The sequence below is a fragment of the Oryctolagus cuniculus genome, chromosome 4, assembly GCF_964237555.1.
Source record: "Oryctolagus cuniculus chromosome 4, mOryCun1.1, whole genome shotgun sequence".
Taxonomy (NCBI): Eukaryota; Metazoa; Chordata; class Mammalia; order Lagomorpha; family Leporidae; genus Oryctolagus; species Oryctolagus cuniculus.
In genome coordinates, this window is record NC_091435.1 from 161660723 (window position 1) to 161675199 (window position 14477).

The window sequence follows — 14477 nt, forward strand, 5'->3', positions numbered from 1 at the left end:
TGCCTTGTCAGCCCCTGGGGTGTGAGGATCCTTGGAGCCCATGCCCACCCATTGCAGTGAACGCAAAGGAAGACATGGCCCCAGTGGCACAGCGGCCTTTGGAGTGGATTGGATGCTGCACGTGCCAGGCTGCCTGCTCACCTGTCTGCAGTCCCCTCCACTCCCCCTCCCTGTTCCTATGTCAGCTTCCTGATCCCTGCCCCACACACAGAACTCCCTGGAGCATCCTTTGTAGAACGGAGCGCCTTGGAACTGTTGAGTGCACAGCAGAGCAAAGTGGCTGGGTAGGGCCTGCAGCAGGTCTCCTGAGTCCAGATCCCCACTACCTCATTTATAGGATTCATGGCCTTGGGCAGTTCCTCACATTTTTGGAAGATGTATTTATTTACTTGAAAGGTAGAGTCATGGAGAGAGGGAAAAACAGAGATCTTCCATTCACTAGTTCACTCCCTAAATGGCCTCAGTGGACAGAGCCGGGCCCACCTGAAGCCAGGAGCCAGGACCTTCTGGGTCTCCTATGTGAGTACAGGGGCCCAAGCACTTGGGCCATCATCTGCTGCTTTCTCCGGCACATTAGCAAGGAGCTGGAGTGGAAGTGGAGCAGCCAGGTTTCCAAGCAGCACTCATCTGGGATGCTGGCGTCACGGGCAGCAGCTTAACCTGCCAGGCCACAGCACTGGCCCAGCACAGAGGGTTCTGGTGAGTGTCCATCAACTTCTGTGATAGCTGTGGTTAACACCTGTTATGTTATAATAAATGATATTCCAATGTACCAACCCCAGCATAAGGGCACTTCACAAAGTTTATGGGAAATTGGTGAATAACGAAAAGATAACTTCAGGAGTGTACATTTGGCAGCTGTGAGTGCCTACATCTCATGTTGGAGTGCCTGGGTTCAGGTTCTGGCTCTGCTCTTCATTCCAGCAAATGCACACCGTGGGAGATAGCAGGTGACGATGGCCCGAGCTCTTGTGTCCTTCCTACCCACACTGGAGACTCCAGTGGCGTTCCTGGCTCCCAGTATTGGCTTGGACCAGTGCTGACTGTTACAGGCAATCAGGGAGTGAACCAGTATACATGAGAGCTTTCCAGTGGGTTCTCTCTCTCTCTTTCTCCCCCTCTCTCCCCCTCCCTCCCCCTCCCCCTCCCTCTCCCTCCCTCCCTCCCTCCTTCTCCTTGTCAAAGTGATAAAATAATTTTTAAAAAATTACTTTGGTACAGGAAGATTTTGAAGCTGCTGTATGTATAATATGCATTTTCCATGGATTTTTGGAGGGTCTCTCCTGCATACCCGCTGGTGATCACGCCAGTGTTTTCCGTGTCAGTACTGTCACTGTTAGCATGTAATGAGTGCTGTCTCCCGTGGGAGTGAGGTCTATGGCAGCAGGAACCAGTCTGTGTTGTGGACAGCACATAGTAGGCCCGTAGCACATAGTTGTTAAGCGCGTCAACAAACAGTTGAGCCCACCTGCTCACATGACACTGCTACTGGACAGCTTCTCCGATAGCATCCTCCCCTGTGGCATGGCCTGCCAGGGTCACCCTAGAAGGGGCTCTGTTCTTCCTCCTGCTCCACTCAGCTTTGCAGGCCCACCCGGCACATGGCTTCCTTGCCGCCCTGCATCTCTGTGTGGTGCTGCTGAACCTCAGAGAGGCTGTGCCGGAACTGGCCCCCCTCTGGTGTTAACTCCGGGGGGTCAGCTCTGCCTCCAGTTTCTCTGGCTTCCTGGGTGTCACCCCCCCAACACCCAAACATACACACTTGGGAGGATGTGTGAGTGGAGGGCTTCCTGGAGAAGGTGTCAGCCCTCCTCTGGATGTCTGGGGCTCCCTGGCAGTCTGCCTGGTTCCCCCTGGCAGAATTGGGTTCTAGTTTTGCAGCTGTGACCTGGCACGGGAAAGGTGTTGTCACTGCACAGTGTCCAGCCAAGTGTCCGTGTGGGGCGGTCCCCAGCAGCTCACCATGGCTCCTTTCCACATGACCCTGCCTCTCACTTTCTTGGCTGGGATCAGGGCCGGTGGTGAGGGCTCACTGAACACTCCTCCGTCCCAGGTGGTCCTCCAGATGTGTGCTTGCTTGACTGAGCGTCCCTGGGGACAGGGAGGCAGAGGGCTATGGGCACTGTGGGTAATCCTTGGGTGGTAGGTAGGTGGCTGTGTCATCCCTCTCTCTGTTCGCTACAAGATTCATTGAAGTCTTTACAGGTTCCCTGAGTGAGTGTAGACATGGGATCAGCCTGCCCCTCTCTCCCCAACCCCCATGGGGATCCTCCACTTGGCTGTGGCACTGGCTGGCCTTTGGTGGAGCCACTACATGCAACTCCTGTTACCATGGGACCTGGGCTCCCAGGGCCTATCCGATCCGTTCCCAGGGGAGAGTGACTGTGGCCTCCCTGGGTTTGGAAGCTCCAGGCTTTTTGTTGTTGCTTTGAGAAATAACTCACATAGCGTAGCATTCATCATTTTAATTTAAAATTAAATCACGCATTAAAAGTGCACTGTTGAGTGGCCTGTGATAGATTCACAAGGTTATACAACCCTCACCAGCATCCCAGTCCAGAACGGTTCACCTCCTCCAAAACAAATATGTGCCCATGAGCACTCAGCCCTGTCTTGGCCCCTGGCAACCATTTGTCTATATTTTGTTTGTTTGTTTGTTTCATTTGAAAGGTGGAGAGAAAGATCTCCCATTCACTGGTTCACTCCCCAAATGCCTGCAACAGCCAGGTCTGGACCAGGTCGAAGCTGAGAACACCATCCGTGTCTCCCACACGTATAGCTGGGACTCAGCTACTCGAGCCATCATCTCCTGCCTCTCCGTGCGTGTGCATTAATTAAAGTGCTTTCTGTCTGTGGGTTTGCTTTGTCTGCTGTCCCATCCCGCTCGGTATATGGCTGTGGCGAGTGGGCCTCTCTCACAAGTTTCCCCTGCTGTGGGACACAGCCTCGCACTTCATTGCTTCCTTCCATGGCCTGGGGTCCCACATTTCCTTAGTGTTCACGGGCTGACCGACGTCGGGTTACTTCCGCCTTGTGGGGTGAGGGACGGTGTTGCTGTGGACGTTAAGGTCTCAGCGCTCTCGGGGGAAGCCCTAGGAGAGGACTCGCCGGCTCCCCCTCCACTTCCTCTTGGGAGGAGCGGCCAGCCCCATCTTCCTCATGGCTCTGTCTTGGCAGCACCCTTGTTGTGTAGATGCGTTCTTTGCGTTAGCTGAACAAGAGTGGCATTGGCAGGCAGGAAAAGCAGGCAACCGATCCCAGCCCCGGAGCCCATGGTGATGGCTCATGGTCTTTGGTCGCACCCCCAACCTCATCTCCACTACCGTGTGCGCCCCCTCCCACCTGCGTGCAGCCCCCTCAGCTGAGCTCTTTGTCTTCTGCTTTGAACCACTGTGCCCTCCCACCCTGGGGCTCACACCTGCTGGGCGGGGTCTGCTCACAGTCTGCTCCGGAAGGGGACACACTGAAGCCATTTCCTGCTCATCCCACCAGTTAGCTGGAGACGTTCTGTGCCAAGCAGCAATGTCCTGTCACAGTGCTGGCGGAGGCAGCGTCATGCCCACCTCCTTGGGGATAAAGTGAGTCCAAGTGAGGAAGACCTTGTCAGCTGCGTAGACCCGGGCCCATTCCTTAGGCTCTCCATGGCTCAGTTTCTTCACCTGTAAAATGGGTTTAAATTGCCTGCCGCAGAAGGGGACTGAGTGAGATACGGTCACCCAGCTCCCGGGCAGCATTAAAATGCTCATGCAAAGTCCCGGTCGCCCCAGCCGCCGCCTCCCTGCTCTGTGACTTCTTAGTACCATTCAGCCCTCCCTCCCTTCCCATCCCCTCTTCCCTTCCACCAGAGGCGATGCAGGCCCAATCCTCTTAGGGAAGATCAGATTACGCCCTGGGTCATTTTGCAGCACAGATTTTCAGGTCACAGTGGTGACATACACAGCCCGGCGGCACCCAGCCAGGCACCCCCTGGGTCCCCAGAGGATGTGGATTCCCCAGAGCGGGTGGCGTGGTCTGGTGTCACCTGTCTGGGTTTTAGTTTCCATCCCCAGGAGATCCTAGCCAAGGGCTGGAGCATTGAGTTACACTTGAATTTGCAGTTGCCTGAGAGACCTGTGCTGTGGGAGCAAGCCAGGCCTTCAGGGTTCTGGGTCGTGAGGCCCTGCTGGGTGCCCAACACCATGCGCCAAGGACACGTACCTGCTGAGGTCCCACACACGGCCTGGACTTCAGTGACTGTGAATGAATGAATGAATGAATGAATGAGTGGTTTTCCAGGCTGAGAGTTGCATACTGCATCACTTACTGTTTTAAATAGCTTTATAGGCATAGGCGTTTGGCAGTGTGTGTGACACCACTTGGGACCCTCACGTCCCTTTTCAGAGTGCCTGGGTTTCAGTCCTGGTTCTGCTCTCATTCCAGCTTCCTGCCAGTGCACACTCTGCAAGGCAACAGGTGATGGCTCAAGTATTTGGGTCCCTGACCCCCACGTAGGGGATCTGAATTGAGTTCCAGACTCCTGGCTTCAGCCTGGCCCAGCCCTGGCTGCTGTGTGCATTTAAGAAGTGAACTAGTGGATGGAAGAGGTGTCTGTCTGTGGGTATCTACCTGCCTTTCAAATAAATAAAAAATTAATTTAACATCATGAATAATAAAATACTATATGATCATTTCAGGAAATTTAGGAGGCAGAAAAGCAAGAAGGGGAAAAAAGATGTAACCCTTTCACTTCTCAAAGAACTTCTTCCAAAGTGCCAGTCAGGAAACTCAGAAAACTGAAAAACAAAGAAACCAAAATGTATCACTAGGAAATGCTAACTATGAAACAGGGACCTGAGTCCCAGGCGACCGGGATTTCCCTGGGGTAGCTCTCAGGGCATGCCCGATGGAACTGGGAGTCACAGCCTTGGAAAAGTCCTTCTCCCTTCAAATGATCCAGTGCACCTAAATGTTCACTCACCGCCGGCTGGGTGAGTCTCCGTGTCTCCCTAAGACCTGACTGGCAGGTGCACAGGCACAAACACAAAGCTGTCTCTCCCAGGTTGTCCTGGGTCCCCGTTCAGAGCAGCAGGATGAAGGGATAGACCCTCCCGGGCCAGCAGTGCCAGCCAGGCCCTGAGTGACCCTGTGCTCTCTTGTTTCCAGCTGTCAGGAATGACAGGAACAAGAAGAAGAAGGAGCCTTCGAAGCAGGAATGCACAGAAAGCTATGAAATGACAGCCGAGCTGGACGACCTCACAGAGAAGATCCGCAAGGCTCACCAGGAAACCTTCCCCTCGCTCTGCCAGCTGGGCAAATACACCACGGTAAGAGATGCTGCTGCCCCGCCTGCACGCGTGCGCACACACACACGCGTGTACACACATGCACACATGAACACACACATGCACACACACGCACACACGCATACACACGCACGGAAACATGCACACACATATACACACGCACACACACGTACACACACATGCACACACGTACACACATACACACACATGCACACGCACACATGCACACACACTCACACTCACGCTCTCTGCCCTGGGTCTGGCAGGGACATCCCCCAAATGTGGCCCTGGAGCCTGCATTGACGAAGTGAGGCCGCACTGTAGCTGCTTCCCACTGTGAGGCAGCATTGTGGGTGTTCCCTCACTTCAGTTCTGTATGCCTGCACTCGCTGAAGAAGCATGAATTGTGCACTTACTGTATGCAGGTCGTGTGCATGAACCGTGCGTTGCTGTTCTTGTGGGCTTCGGCAAAGGTGAAAAGTAAAGCCAGTGTGGTTGGCATGGGTCATGATGGACATCTGTGCAGAACCCCAGAGAGGGGACCCAGAGGCACTAAGTTAAAAACCCCAATCCAGCTGTGAAATCCAACCTAGATTACTGGCTCCAGCAAGGACGCAAAGCAGGGACCCCAAGGAGCTCAGGGAGTCTGGACCTCTCTGTCCGCCAGGGTTCTGCAAGGACTGGCTTTCACTGAGATCAGAAATAAAGATGAGGATCTCAGGGGGGAGTTGAGATGAAAAGGCAGGGGTGTGTGTTGGCTGCTGTGGGATGTGCCGGTGGAGCCCCCCTGAGGTGCTGTGATTTTTCAAGGTGGTTTGTGCATTCCTAGGCTGGGAGACGTAACAGGCCCTCAGTAGCTATCTGATGCGTGAATGGCAGGATATAGCTAGAAGGTTGTGCTGGCCTCTTTCCATGACTTGGGACTTGCCCGGGGTTGCTGTAAATGTACTTTCAAAGACAAGCCGTGTGGAGCTGCATCTGCTGGCATGGAGACTGGTGTGCCAGGGAGACAATAGTTGGCAGGGTCCAGAAGAGGAAAGGAGGACACAGTGGGGCTGGGAAGACGGCGCAGCAAGTGGAGAGATGGCTGCCACTCCTGGGGAGCGTGTGGAATCTTGATAATGGGAGCGATGGGCGAGGGCAGGCCCAGAGGGTTTGCCTGTGGAAGTTGGTGCTCGGCCATGTCCAGGTGGCTTCTCTGGTAAGCCTGACACTGCTGGGGGCCACCAAGACTGACAGCCTGGTGAACCAGCTTTCAAGCGGCTGGCACTGACATGAGGCAGGCAGGTCTCCTGGCCCGAGCAAAGGCTTTGGCTCCCTGGGAGCAGAGGAGGAACCAGGAGCCCTGCTTCCCAGGACAGTGCACCTGGCCATCTCACGGAAGCTCCCAGAACCACGTGTTCTGGCTTAGCAGGTGTGGCCGAGGGCCTCCTGGCAAACTCAGGTGCGTGGCTGACTGGTGTTGAGTGGAGAGGGAGCGGGAAGTGGGGGCGGGGGGGGCCTGGCAGAGCCTGCAGTGTGCTGGGAGTCTGTCGTCAGCTGTGAGCATTAGAGAGAAACGGACAGCTGTGCCTGGTGGTCTTGGTCGGTGTCACGGTCATGAGCGTTATAGGTGCAGTTGTCGGCTGTGCATCGCACCAGCGCCAGCTCTATAAAAGGCAGAGGTTGGTTCAGCTCGCAGTTTGGGTGGCTAAAAGTCCAAATGGCACAGTGCACTCAGCAGCCGATTCATGACTGTGTCACCAGGCGGTGGCAGGCTGATGGCAACGACTGAGGCCCACGGGGCAGCCAGCAATTCCATCTCGAAGCAGCAGCAGAGGGCCAGACTGATATCCCACCGTCCCCTGCAAGGTCCCCTCAGGACCACACGCAAACCTCAACAGTCGTCAGTATCTACTGAGCGTTGAGTGGGCACGGGGGGCCATGCTGAGTGTTCTGAGCACTCTTGCTCCTTACGGGGACTCTGTGGGGCAGCTTTCAGTGTCCCTGCCCCATTACAGATGAGTAAACTGAGGCAAAGAAAGGCTACATAGTTTTTCCCTCTTGGGCAACAAGTTGTAGCGGTAGGACTCGAACCTGGGCAGTCTGATTCCAGGGGCACCTCTCAAAGCCACTACACTACTCATAGACGCAGAACCAACAAGGCTGCCCTGCAGGTAAAACTGAAGCAGGAGCCCCTGGAGGTATCTGGCCCCGATGTCCCTGGGAAGCGGACTTTCAGCTCCAGGAAAGATGACATAAAAGCAGTCAGCATAGGCAGACTTTTTTTTTTTTTTTTTTTGACAGGCAGAGTGGACAGTGAGAGAGACAGAGAGAAAGGGCTTCCTTTACCGTTGGTTCACCCTCCAATGGCCGCCACGGCTGGCGCTCTGCGGCCGGCGCACTGCGCTGATCCGATGGCAGGAGCCAGGTACTTCTCCTGGTCTCCCATGGGGTGCAGGGCCCAAGCACTTGGGCCATCCTCCACTGCACTCCCTGGCCACAGCAGAGAGCTGGACTGGAAGAGGGGCAACTGGGACAGAATCCGGCGCCCCGACTGGGACTAGAACCCGGTGTGCCGGCGCCACAAGGTGGAGGATTAGCCTAGTGAGCCGCGGCGCTGGCCAGCATAGGCAGACTTTTGAGCCTGTGTGGCCATCCTGGGTCCTTCGCTGCTGTGTCCGAGGGCCCTCCCCCAGGCTCCTTCTCACCTGGGAACCAGGTGAAAAGGCTTCCAGGAGCATCTGAGGAGGCAAACTTGGTGTCTGGTGTTGGCTCCTCCCAGACCCTGAGTGGCCTGGATTCCTCCAGCATGGTTCACGGGTGGGGCTGGGCACTCCCAGGAGAGGGCTCCCAACCATGGATACAAAGAAGCCAACGGTGCACAGCACGGCTTCCTTCCACCTGGGCAGATGGTGTGCAGGTGTCCTGTAAGCCATGTCCCAGAGTCCCCCGTAGGACAGTCCCCAGCACCCATGGGGATGCTCCTCGCAGGCTGCCTCCTTCCCTGACCTCTCCCATCCTCCTCCATGGCTTCCCCGACACCTGCTCCCAAATAAGCTGCTTGCATCCCGTCCTAGTGTTGGGCCGCTTCTGGTCCTGGACGCAGGGGCTTCCTGCAGGCTTCCAGGGCCCCTTCCCATTCGTCCTGCTTTGGAGATGAGCTGCCTCCTGGATCCATCGTCCCTCCCAAGCACTTTCCTTCAATCAGGAAGGGAGAATGGAAGCACAAGTCCACAGGCAGGGGCAGCCCTCACGTCTGGGCAGTCCGCCCTGCTTCCACACGCGTGCTGCCCATTCTCTGCCTTGGAGGGGCTCTGATGCCATCCCCAGCTGGCATTTCTCTGTTTCTATGGTCTCTGTGCAGATCTGGCTTTGCCTTCATCGTCAGCGCCTTCAAATCCTTTCTGGGAGTAGGTGGAGTATAAATAAATAGCAGCCGTAACACATTCTCTGCAATCCCTTGGTTCCGAGGGGAGCATTTTTTTAAGAAGAGCTGTTTTGAGATGGGCAGCTGCTCCCCCTGCCAGAAGCTTCCGGCCCCCTGGGCCAGTGTGGCACCCCAGTCAGATGCCGTTGGAATAAGTGGGCAGAGGGGACTAAAGGTGGCACCAGCTGCCCACCTACAGGTCTTTGACAGAGCGGCTCCTTTGTCTTCCCGAGTTAGCGTAGATAGGGGACAGATTCCAGGTCAGATTCCAGGAGTCAGCAGGAATGGACAGGAGGTGGTAGCATGTCTACTGCCCTGCATGCCAGGCCTGGGCCGGGGGCCCACCGGCAGGCTTCAGAGCTCACTCCTTGGGGCGGTTCCTAACCAGCACCCCCCTCCAAAGCGGCAGGGATAGGGCCCTCATGGTAGGACAGAATACGAGGCAGTGGCTATTTATAGGTGAGCGCTCCAAAACAGAGCCAGGAGGGACCCACAAGGAACGTCTCCGTTCCAAGATTGTTTGCACTGCTTCCTTAGGTCAAGCCCTAGTGACTGTCATTAGGGCTTCAGATCTTGCCCAGGCTGAGAGGAGTTGCTTGACCTTGGAAAGTTACATGGCCATCTGAGCCTCCACTGCTGCTTCTGTCTAGGGAGAGTTAACAGCAGGTGCCTCGTGGGGTTGCTTGGAGGGTTCAGGGAGAAAAATGTATCAGAACGTTTCTGGCACAGGGTAGCGTGTCACGTGGGCAGCTCTCTTGATGCTATGAGCGTCCTGCCCAGGGTCTGGAAAAGTAAGGTAGTCAGTGTGACAGTGTGACAGGGTAGTCTTCTGGGGGAGAGGCAGCCCATGGGGGTGGAGATCGGAGGGGAGCTGCAAGGCCCCAGTTCTCACACCAACACCGTCGCCCATAGCTGTTACCCTGAACTCACGTGAAGCTTCCTGAGCCTCAGCTTCTTGCCAATAACCACACTGCCCTGCCTGGGTCACCTTGGCCACTCCTTGATTATTTTCCAGTGCACACTTGCTGTGTACCTGCTGTGTAGGTTTCCTAGGGCTGCCTGCCATAACGAAGTAACACAACCCAGGTGACCGAGGATCCCTTAGTGTATTACCTCAGAGTTCTGGAAGCAATAAGTCCAAAATCAAGGTCAGCAGGGCCAGCTCCCTCTGACAGCTCCAGGGGCAGACGCCCCTGGCCTCTTGCAGCCTCTGACACTGGACGCAGTCCAGCATCCCTCAGCCTGTAGCTGCCTACTTGCAGTCCTCTGCCTTCACATGGCCCTGTGTCTTCACGTCATCTGCCCTCCCTGTGTGTCCCTCTCTGTCCCAATCTCCCCTTTTCCTAAGAGCACTGATCATATTGAATTAGCGCCCACCCTGATGGCCTCATTTTAGCTTGATTATCTCTGTAATGTCCCTATTTCCAAATGAAGTCATATTCCGAGGTTCCGGGTCTTAGGACTTCAGCATCTTCTTGGGGCACATGACTCAACCCGTAGCATCTACCGAGGGCAGGACTGTAGCGTGTGCATGTGGGCCCTGTCCTGCCTGCAGCTCTTTGTCAAAGTCAGGGTGAAAAATCAGATTTTGGGGGCCAGTGTTATGACGCAGTGGGTTAAGCCACCACCTGTGATGCCAGTTTCCCATATGGGTTCGTGTCCTGACTGCTCCACTTCCAATCCAGCTCCCTGCTAATGTGCCTGGGAGTACAGCAGAGGATGGCCCAAGTCCCTGGGTCCCTACCACCCGTGTAGGAGCCCCAGAAGAATCTTCTGGCTTTGGCCTGGCCCAGAACAGCCACGGCAGCCATCTGGGGCATGAACCAGTGGATGGAAGCACATTCTCACTCTCTCTCTTTCTCTTGCTATAACTCCTTCAAATAAATAAGTAAATCTTTTTTAAATAACCAGATGTCCCAAATATAAGCTTTTAGAAACCTCTGGCTGCACACATAAGTCCCCAGCTATTTGGGAAAAATGCTGTCTAGGTGCTATGCTGAGTACCCCAGATCTTGCTGGGTGGTTAGAAAAGGCAAGGACTTTCCCAGCAAAGGAACCAGCATGAACGTGGCTCAGGGTTTTGCAGAGAGGGGCTGGAGGGAGGCAGAGCTAAGTGTGAGGAGACAGGTTGGGGGGCTGTGTGTTCTGGATGAGGGTGTAAGCATGAGCCACTAGCTCACTCCCCAAAAGGCTACATGGCCAGGGCTGCTCCAGGCCAAAGCCAGGAGCCTGGAACTCCATCTGGGTCTCCCATGTGGGTGGCAGGGCCCAAGCACTCGGGCCATCTTCTGCTGCTCTCCCAGGTGCATTAGCAGGGAGCTGGATCGGAAGCAGAGCAGCCGGACTCAGGCTGGTATCCCAATGTGGGTCGCACTGCACAGGCAGCCCCACCTTCTGCACACAGAACCCGAAAGGACAGGAGTCTCTCTCAGTGCAAAACATGCCAGGCCTCGGGAGGGAGGCGGCCACTGTGGGTGTTACCATGGATCTTTACCTTCTTGTGTGAGAGAAAGGTCGCGTTGCCTCCTTAGCGCAGAACAGTGTCCCTGAATAAACCCCGGGAGCTGCCACCAGTGGGGTTTTGAAGACGCTGGTGTGCCCACCTCCGCTGACGGTCGTGTTCTGAGAGTTGTGCTGCTGGGGGCTCAGCCTGCTCTCGCAAGAGCCAGACCCCAGTAGAAGGAGTCCATTTGCGGGGCCAGAACTGCTGCTCGGTGGGGTGTCGTGTGCAGAGTTGGGCTCTGCAGCTGCTTAAGGTGTCCCTACGGCAGCTTCCTCCATGACGGCCACTGCTGCACAGCATTCTGGGAAGGCAGCTCGGCCTGCTGCCTGGGAGCCAGATTGTCCCTGAACTCTGCAGGGGAGGCGAGGGCGAGGTACAGTCCTGCCCTCCCTCCTGGCAAGCGCCTCTCCTCACCACCCCAATTCCCCGCCCTTCCTCCCTGCATGATCAGCAATGCCGCTCTCAAGCCTGGCTTCCCCTGGGCGGCTCCCAGCGACCGCCTGCGCTCCCACAGTGGCCAGGCCAGGGCTGTCCCAGGGCCACAGCTGGGTGGTAATGTCGAAGCCATCGGAAGCCCGGTGCCTATGAATCCAGCAATGAGTGTAATAAAACACCAGGCTATTTTGTGTTTTATGAACTGCCTCTTCCCTTCCGTTTGCATAATAGTCAGTGAGATTTACATGCTGTTCCGCTGGCTGCGCATTATTTTTAATAGAAGGTGCGACAGGCGCCTCCCCCCCACCCCCAAGCTCTCATTCTCGCTCTCTCTCAGGCCTGGCATGTGACAAAGTAACCTCGTGCAATACGGATGAAGATTTGGTTCACACTTGTCCAGTCGGGGCGATGTCATTTTTTTCCAGACAGATACTCTATTGTGAAATTATTTCCCACCATGCGCTTGCCTGTCTGCCCCTCTCTGCCTTGCCATCTCCCTCCACACCCAGGAAACTGCCTGTTATGTTTAATGACCTCTTCAGTGGCTTCTTGTGCTTGCATCCCCCAAGTGCAGTGGACTCCAGGGGCCTATGGAAGGATCCCGAGGCACCCGGGCAGGTGTGGCTCCTCTCTGCCAGCAGTGGTCTGGGCGGCAGTGATGGCCACCACCGTGCCCAGGGCGCCTGCGCCATCCCTTGCCAGCTTTGCCTGCCTGGGTCAACAGCAAGAGCTGGTTTCAGTGATTCCTGTGGGCTGGTTCTAGCTAAGGGAGATGATGCGAAGGCCCCAGGCCTGAGCTCCTCTCACCCAGTGGTTCGGTTGTGCCGCTGGAGACAGCAGATCTTCGGGCCTTAGGAGCAGGCCCAGGCCGCAGCCCAGGGGGAAGCAGCATCCTGGAACCTCAGCCTTGATGTGATTGTTGCCCTGGGCTGCTTAAAGCACTCATTCAACAAACATTTATTGAACTGCTACTATGTACCAGGCACAGTCCTGGACCCTGATGTACAGCAGTGAAGACTCGGGAAGCCCCCGTGTGAGGGAGCCCACGACACAGCATGCCAGGAACAGAGTGCAAAGCGGGGCTTGAAGGGATAAGCTTGCAAGGGCTGCAGCTTTGCATGGAGGAGTGGCAGGGGCAGAGCGCCATAGGCAGTGACTTGATGATGACTTGAAGGAGTGAGAGAGATCTGAAGGGGTGGCAGCCGTCCAGGTCGGGGGCACAGCTGGTGCCAGGTCCCTAAGCCAGGACTTGGGGACTCGTCCGGCATAGCAGAGAGATCTGTGTGGCTGCAGTGGACGACGCCAGGCAGGACAGGGAGGAGATGAGCTCAGAGGGGAGGGCTCTTCCAGCAGGGCCTTGCAAGGGCCCCGGAGGGCAGGCTGGGGCCTGAGTGGGATGGGAAAGCCATGGAGATGCCGCACAGCACAGCGACTTACCGACTTGTGTTTGTCGAGGTCCTGGATGCTTTGATGAGGCCAGGCTGTGAAGAGGCGGCTGGTGCCGTGGTCCTGGGCGGAGCTCACGTCAAGGTGCTGGCGTCGGAAGCGGAAACTGTGCTCTAAGTCTTAGCAGTCCTCTGGGCAGGAAGTAACTAGCAGGCCCAAGCCCTCTTACGCCAAAACTGTGCATTTATCAGAATGCTTCCTGGTGCCAGGGATAAAATCCAGATGGAAACTGACCTAGATTTCTGAGCAATCCCCATGCAGATCAGGCCTGGCTGGACCCAGCGGCTCAGTGCCTTCGAGACTGGGCTGCCCGCCCTGTGCTTCCCTCCGAGTCGGCTCCACGGAAGCGTCTCTTCCTCAGCTGTTCCACCCACAGCCCTAGAAAAAGGAGTCTCATTGGCTCGCTCTGCATCTCTGAGTCTTTCCTGAACCAATCACTGTGGTCAGGAGGAGGGGACGCCTCTGATTGACAAGCCCAAAGTCCAGCGCCCTCCCCGCGGTCTCAGGGAGTTCACCCGCCCCACACAAACCCCAGGGCCGAGAAGGAGGAAGGGGGAGTTCTCCAAGAGACTCCGGAGGCGGAATGGAGGACGCCGAGAAGGCGAAGCTGCAACGGGGCCCTTCAGCTCCTCTCACACCAGATCTCCTGCTGCTCGCAGACCACAGAAAGGAAAACCAACACCGCCCTTGGGGGTGCTGAAGTCGGGTCCCCGGGGTGTAGTGAGAAGGGGCTGTACTGATCAAACCCCCAGGACATACTGGACCCTCTGGGATGGTACTTACCCTTCTGACCAGCCTTAGAGAGCAGGTGCCATATCTAGATGTAGATATAGATGTAGATTATAGATACAGATTCTAGATATAGAATCTCCCCAACTACTGATGGGAAGACTGAGCTTGACAAGGGAATGTCACTTGGCAGTCACACTTGTCAGCTGAGGCGGGCAGAGGCCACTTTGGGGACCAAGTAGACGGGAAGCCCACATCCAGCCCCTGCCCTGCAAGTCGCTCCCCACGTCTGACGACGAAGCTGACCCCAGCCCCTTCTCCCTGCCGTGTCAGTGGGAGTTCAGCTGGAGAAGCGGCTTGCTGGCAGCCTCAGGAAGATCCAGGCATTTGCCTGCTAGGCTGTGGGCTCAGTGGGTATGGTGGCCGTGGCGGGTGTGTTCACTGGAAATGCTGCAGCCCCCGCCCGTGTGGAGATGGGCCAGGAAGTGTTGCTGGAACACAGGGAGGGAAGAAGGAATGAAAGAGTGTTTAGAGGGACCCAGCCAGTAGGTGGCAGAGGTTTGGGCTGAACCCCTGGGGGTAAGAGGAAGTCTGTGAATATCAGAATATAAGAACTCGCACACACAGTTGGTTGCACGTGAAACTGCAGCCACTATGGGCGACGATATGAAGA

At 56.1% G+C, this 14477-nt stretch overlaps 1 protein-coding gene and 1 long non-coding RNA gene across 5 annotated transcripts in view; one reads left to right on the forward strand and one right to left on the reverse strand.

The window, feature by feature from the left end:
• Positions 1-14477, forward strand: part of RARB (retinoic acid receptor beta) — a 436317-nt gene that overhangs the window by 407271 nt on the left and 14569 nt on the right. For all 4 annotated transcript variants that reach the window (XM_017346749.3, XM_002716220.5, XM_008266071.4 and 1 more), the window contains exon 4: positions 5143-5303. In XM_017346749.3, coding sequence (XP_017202238.1) covers positions 5143-5303 — 161 coding nt within the window. The remainder of the gene's footprint in view (positions 1-5142; positions 5304-14477) is intronic.
• Positions 2451-13434, reverse strand: LOC138849402 (uncharacterized). The gene is made up of 2 exons (XR_011388226.1): positions 13067-13434; positions 2451-3659 (listed from the first exon to the last, which is right to left on the reverse strand). It is a non-coding gene; the product is annotated as an uncharacterized lncRNA (long non-coding RNA).